Raw genomic sequence first — 7,259 nt, 5'->3', positions numbered from 1 at the left:
AAATTTAAACATGTAGTATATAACATGATATTACAAAATGATTATTACAAAAAAAAGTTAACATAAATAAAGTTCATAAATTAATTGGTGATAGTCTATATCAAACCTAATATTTAATGAGTAACGGTAATTATTTGTATGGTTTATAAATATATTTTGAAAGATCATTTAAATTGGATTAAAATTTTTGAAACGGCTACCAAACACTTGCTATTTTTCTTTAAATTGATTTAAAGAATACAAAAATGAAAATTAATATTTTAGAATTATAATAAGAAAAGCAAACCAAAACTAAAAGTAATATTTAAGTAAAAAGAGAGTCATACGAATGTGGAAGACATTTGGAAAGAAGAAAGAAGAATGAAAACAAGACAATTGGCAGCCATAAAACTTAAAATGGCACAAACAAACAAAAAAAGTCAAAAGAAAGAAAAAGAAAAAAAAGGGTGTGTGGTGAAAGCAATGAATGATTCACACATTTCATGAGATGATAATAAAGAATTAGGAGAAATGAAAATAAAAATAAAATAAAATAAAAAAAAGTTTATTGTGTGTATTGCACAAATTACTTCTTTGAATTTATTATTTTAAGAAGGGGAATAATACAGAACAACACACTCCACCCCCCATCTATGTTCCCATTTCAACCAACCTTACTCATCACCATAACATCTATTTCTTTCTTCTTCTTTTTTTATCAGGATTTAAAAAATTACATTTATGTACTAAATAGTATGGTTGAGGATTGAAAATTCACAGTGTATTTTTTTCTTTTTTTGTTTTTTTTTTTTTACTCACAAACTCACATTAAAAAAAAATGAAAGAAAATAGGGGAGAAAAAAGAGGGATGAAGGGCATCATCCCAAGTCCATCCATTAAAGAAGGGCTGCATCTTCATGTAGAACATTTCTGCATCTGAATCAACAAAACATCGATACATCTATATTAATCAAATTGAATTCCAATTGGAACCTCTTCTATTTCAATTCAACTAATTGCCATAATCAATGCTAACTGGTTTTCCTCTAATTGTGTTAAAATACTTTTTGTTTTCGAAACAAGTCTTCTATATTTTCTTACTAATTTTTTTGAGTTAAAATACTATTTTAGTTTCTATATTTTAAAATTTGTTTAATTTTAGCCTCTCTAGTTTTAATTGTCCAAATTTTGTTTTTTACTTTTAATAAATCTTAAATTTGACTTTATTTACATGTTTTATTTCTCACGCATCACGCATCGAAAACTATTATTATTATTATTTAATTGATTTAAGTAAAAACAGATATGATGAACTAAATTGAATAATTGAAAATATAGATTAAAATTAAACAAATTTCACACTATAACCATCAAAATAATATTTTAATTAACCTTAATTTGTTCATGTCTTAAGATCTAGTTTCAAAGTTTTGAAAGTAGACTACAAAATAGAGGAGGAAACCGATGTTATATGATGGTAAGAAATAAGGAGTTAAAACTAAGATCATTATTAAACCGACAAAAATAAGTAGTTTTACCTTCAGTATTTCAACTAGATGTTGATAAAAAACTAGTAGTAACTCATTACCAAATTGGTTTTAAGTTGGAACCTATATTATCTAATATTTCAAGCAGAGCAGTGATATGGGTAGCCAGAAATGTGTATTCAATAAAAGAAGAAAAAAGAAAAACCTGTCTGTTTGAGAAATGTAGGCGAAAACTGTTTCATTGGCAAGTTGTGAAATGAGAATCCTGTCCAAAGGCTCCTAGCATTCTACATGCCACTTCAAGCAATTTCCCTGCCATTGTCATTATAAAACACAAATATAACAAACATCAATTTTATAATTCTATTTAACACTCTCTCCAACTTTACACTTACAAACATAATGGATTTCTGTTCTAAAACCTCTTTTGTGACTATTTAATTCTAGCTTAATTATCTACCTTTTACTAATGTCTTCAAAAACCATATCAACTTTTCAAAACTAAAAAAAAAAAGAAAATTAGTTTTAAAGATTTTGGTTTTGTTTTTGAAATTAGGTTGAGAATTCAACTCTCTCACTTAAAAAAATACAAATTATTGTAAGAAATTGACGAAAAAATGGACTTAATAACTATCAGATGATTCCTTAATTTTTTTAACGATACTTATATATCTATGGTTATGGAACATGGTCTATAACCAAAATGCTTTGTTTAGTTTACAAACATGCATAAAAAACAGATGTATGCCAAGTCAAGGTTGTCAAGTTTATGCTAAATGATCCAAACAATGAGTAGTGGAATTAAATTTTATACAAAATTCAATGAATGGGTTTTTGAGATGAGAATAAATAAGAATAATAAAATCTAAAAACTTATGAAGAAGCCAACAATATTTTAGGTAAAGAGGGAATAATATGTAAAGGGAAGCTTAATGGGCAAATGACAAGAGCTTTTTTTCTCTCTACCAGCTGTTGTTTTAAATGTTTTTTCTCTTCAAAGGGGTCCCATTCCTTTAAATTCCATAAGATATTCTGAGTTCACCAACCCAATTAATTATTTCTGTTGTCCTCATACTTTTTCCTATTTCATTTTTTTTTTTTTTTACCTTTTGTTAACAAAACAAATTGAGAAGGAAGAAAAAACTATTTAATAATTTTTCTACTCATTTGGTGATTTTGATAACTCAACAGCCACCCTTCATTGATAATTCTAATCTTGTCCAATCCAATTTATATAAAGACAAACTAAACCCACATGCATAATTATCAAAAGAATCCAAAGATTAATACAAAATAGAAGATGATCTTAGTGAAAAATAAGATTGTAAGATTTTACTTAGATAATACAGAGAGATTCCAAGCAACCCCATTGAAGAAACTCAGTCTCTTTCTTCAAAAGTAAACTTCAGCCAGAAATTTTGTCTTAGAAAAGCCCCATCTCAACGCATCAAACTTTGCCACCAAATCCCCACTTCCCAAGCAATTCCAATGAGTAAATTTCACTATACACCTTCTCAATATATATATAATTACAAGTTAAGTCCCTTGACTTTGAGATTTCTTGTCCATATACTGTGAATTAAATTTTAAGAATTTTTCGAGATTTACTAATTTATTAAACAAAAAATAAGTTATAGAATTTAAATTACATCAAATAGATCAGTTGTTTATTAAACTTTTCAAATTTGTTGGGACTTATTAGACACCAAAATTGAAAGTGTAAATCTACTTTAGACACAACTAAACTTGTGATTTAACATTTTTCTCCTAACTTTTTCAGCTGAATCCATAATCAATCCGGCAAAGCCGGTCACCGGAATTAGACAAATAGAGGTAAGAACCGCCGTGAAACCCTAAATTAACAAACATAACAGAGCAATAGATTCATGGAAAAATTTATTGCAAAAAACGAAATTGTTTCACATACCTCTCCTTGGCTTGGTCACTACCTTCACGTGTTGAACTGTTTTCACCGACACTTTCGCCTCCGCCTCCTCCGGCGGAAACAGAACTCCATCGATTCCCTGAACTGAGATACGCCCGTCGGTGTAAATGTCAGGGTCGAACAAGTACGCCGACCCTTCTCCCTGCCCAAACTTCACCGAACCATCAGCCTCTTGCGCAACCACTTTATGCGGCAATCTCAACGTGTCGTATCGGATTTTTCCAAATCGGCGAACTGCATTGTACATACTCTCCTCCGTTTGATACTCTGGAATCAAATGGTAGTACATGATTTGCTCCGGCGCCCCTGGCTCGCTCAGTTGGTCCGTCGTCAGTTTCGCCATGGCTTCGTCGTTCGGCGCCAAAACGGTTAACACATAGCCTTCTGAAACTAGCCTTCCCATTTCCGTGGCTAAGGATGTTAGATTCACTAATATATCAGCCATTTCGTTGTAACCGCCATAGTGTAAAAGAGTGTGAATGAAATCCTTCACTTGTCGTTCACCGTTGAAGTGGTGGTGTGGTCCACCTGGTCCCGGCGCGGGAGCCGGAGCCAACGATGGCCCTGGAGCTAATGCGTCGTATATTGGAAGAGCCGGTGGAGAGCCTGGTTCGGCTGGTGGAGCTGGCTTCTTTAGACGGTGAGTCCTCGGATCAACCTCTGGTGCTCCTTCCGGTTTCACTGCAGTTATAGCCTGGAGATTCCGTCGGCGGTTGAAATCGTCTTGTACGGACTGAGGAATGAGCAATCGTTCGATTCCGTGGATGACGCCGTCGGGACGTGTAATGGCGTCTGGTTGAATGACCTTGGCGAGATCGACGGTTCGTTCGCCGGTGCGGTGGTGAGTCAATCGGAGGACGTGATTGGAAAGTGTTTGGTGGCGAGTCGACTCAGAATGCTTTGGCCACTCGGTCGATCCAATACGAGTCGGAATGACGTGAAACGTCAATAGCGACTGTAATGACTTCAAATTCCTTGGCTCGAGAAGAAACCGCTTGAACTCAGGGTCGAGATCGCGCTCCAAAGCTTCGTTTCGCGGCGCGAAAATGGTGAGATTGTGGTTTCCAACAGCATCTTCTAGAATTTGCAACAGCAAAGCTTTCTCAATCAGCTCTGCAAGCTCGGTATAATGCGAGTCCAGTAGAGCGACGAGGACGGAGTTGGAGTTAATCTGGCCGGAGGAATTAGCGGAAGGAGACGACAAACGAGGCTTTGAATATTCCGGGGATGCAGAGGAAATTGGGGAGGAGAGAAGTAGAAAAGAAAATATAATGGAGAGCTTGATGGCGGGGGAGACAGTAAAATCCATGGCCGGTGGCGGCCGGCGAATGCAGCAGATTCCGGCGGGGAAAAGACGACAAAGCTTCCTTCTAGAGGGAGAAGGTAAAGCAACTGTGATAGTTTGTGAGAGCAATTCTTTTATGGGGGTTTTCCCTTTTCCTATTTTGTTTATTTATTTATTTATTTTGAAGAGTTCATTTTATAATTTTAAAGCTTATTTAGTAAAAATATATATTCCATATTATTATAGAAGTTACCACATTTGTTTCCAAAATTACATTTTCAAACAAGTTAAAATTTATATATTTTGTAGGAGAAAGTAAAAAGATGATAAATTTAATAAAATATTTATAAAAATACAGTAAAATTTCAGATTCTATTAACAATAGAAATCGATATATATTAATAATGTTTCTATCATTTATATCGATAGAAAACAATAAAAATCTATTATGAATGTATTTTACTGTATTTAAAAATATTTTTTAAAATAATAAATATTAATAGACTTGATTATTAAGGTTGGTTTTTTCTTCTATTTTTAAGTTTGGTTCATTTTATTCTATGTATTGTTAAAATATTTATTTTAGTCCATATTTTTTAAATTTTGATTCAATTTGATCCATCTATTTTTAAAATGTTTGTACTTTTAGTATTGATTCATTTTTTGTCTTCAGATTTTAGAAAATGACAATATTGATCTCTTTAAAAAAATAAAAATAAAAAGTTAAAAATGAAAACTAATAATTTAAAATAGTTAATATAAAAAATAAAAAAGGATTAAAATGAATGGATTGAATTTACAAAAGGAAAATGAATTAAAATAAACAAAATTAACATTCTAAAAACACCAAGATTGATTGAAACAAAACTAAAAAGAAATAGGGACCAAAATAGGCGGAATTACTTAAAATCAGAAAATCGAAAATCCCATCAAATAAATTAAATTATAATTTATGAGAAAATAATTATGAAATTAGGTTACATATTAAATTATATTAAATGGAAAAAGAGGTGGAAAGTCATTGAGGTACTTTCTCTCGACAATCAATCACAACAAACCAAATGGTTACATCTACCTAATTAATTTTGTTACAAAAATTTTAATCACTAAACAAACTCAGCTTCAACTTCAAAACTCCTTCTAAAATAAATCTCTCTTCAATCCTTTTTCATCTATAAAAGCATTCCTACTGTTTCTTCATTCACTTTTAGTTAACCAACACAACATTCAAATATGATACCTACAATTTCATCATTAAAATAATTTATATCAAATTAATCAGATTGTATCCCACTCATTATAAATTAGAACTATGATGTGAGATTTTGTTTTGTTATTATAATTTCTTTTTAATCTAGCTTTTTCTTTTTATAAAAAATTAGTATTATTTGCATGGGTTAAAATACTATATATTTTAGTTTTTGTTAGATTTTGATCTTGATATTGTCTCTATTAGTTAGCATTGGTTTTTTTTTTTTTTAAAAAAAAAAGGATTATATAATATTTAGAAATACATAGAGAAAAAAAACTTGAAAAAATAATGAGTAAAATCAGATAGACAGTAAAATAAAAAGAAAAAGGGGAAAATAGTATTTTTAAAAGCATTAATTTTAATTTAGTAATATTGGGAGGGAAGAAAAGAGAAGAGAGAAAAAATAGAGTATGTGGGTGGGGAAACGTGGTGGAGGAATAAAGTGGTGGAGTGGAGTGGGCAAAGGAAATGTCGGCAATGAGCAAATAGATTTTATAAACGTGGCTAGGTTTGATTGGAGTTAGAAAATGGTGTATAATAGGACTGGGAGTAGGTGATTTGTGAAGCTTCGGAGGACAGCTCACAGTGGGGTGGGGGCACGGCCACTCTTCACCCCTACTTTTCCTTTTCTTTTAATTCCATTTCATACTAAAAAAAAATATCTTTCAATATCTTCCATTTACCTTTTTACCTTGATGTTATATTTCTATAATATAATAGTTTGTGTTTTAAAATATAAATTATTTTAGTTTAAGTTATAATAATTATTTGTATAGCTAAATATGAGTATACATTCTAGCAAATGCAAAATAGTAACAACTACTACTAATACTAAATACTTTAGTTAATTGGATTGGAAACTACAAAATAATAAAAATATTTGATGTAACAATAAAGGGCTATCATAATTTTGGGAAAATCATTGCTTCAAATGCCCCTCAGTCTCTAAGGGGGCGTTTGGGTGAATGGTTGATTTATGAAAGAGTTAGTTGTAATGCCCCAAACCCAAGATTTGAAATTTGGATTCCCGACATTTTCCTAATCCCCTATGACCTAGCAATATCATCCTTACTGTTTTAAGACAAGTCCTTTTAGCATGTTAACTTTGGGGTTCCTATGATCGAGCCACAAAAAAGGAAGACACTTTGTTGGTGTAGGTAGTAACTTTTTTATGTCTTTCTTAACCTTACTTTCATATCCTCATTTCATGTCCTCCGGATCCCTCTCATTCATGTCTCCCTCCTAAGCTTAGGGCATTACAATAGTGTTATTCGTATGCATTTTGGGAAAGAATTATAATAGGTAGTGTTG

At 31.6% G+C, this 7,259-nt stretch overlaps 1 protein-coding gene across 1 annotated transcript; it reads right to left on the bottom strand.

Annotated features, from left to right (window-relative positions):
• Window positions 1–528: 528 nt before the first annotated feature.
• Window positions 529–4,877, bottom strand: LOC103491961 (fasciclin-like arabinogalactan protein 17). Its single transcript, XM_008452093.3, has 3 exons — window positions 3,394–4,877; window positions 1,672–1,778; window positions 529–915 (listed from the first exon to the last, which is right to left on the bottom strand). Exons 1-2 carry the CDS (start codon window positions 4,718–4,720, stop codon window positions 1,705–1,707), a joined length of 1,401 nt encoding a protein of 466 aa, XP_008450315.2. The 5' UTR covers window positions 4,721–4,877; the 3' UTR covers window positions 529–915; window positions 1,672–1,704.
• Window positions 4,878–7,259: the final 2,382 nt, after the last annotated feature.

The sequence above is a fragment of the Cucumis melo genome, chromosome 2 (assembly GCF_025177605.1).
Source record: "Cucumis melo cultivar AY chromosome 2, USDA_Cmelo_AY_1.0, whole genome shotgun sequence".
Classification (NCBI taxonomy): Eukaryota; Viridiplantae; Streptophyta; class Magnoliopsida; order Cucurbitales; family Cucurbitaceae; genus Cucumis; species Cucumis melo.
This window is presented reverse-complemented; position numbering and strand designations above follow the sequence as displayed.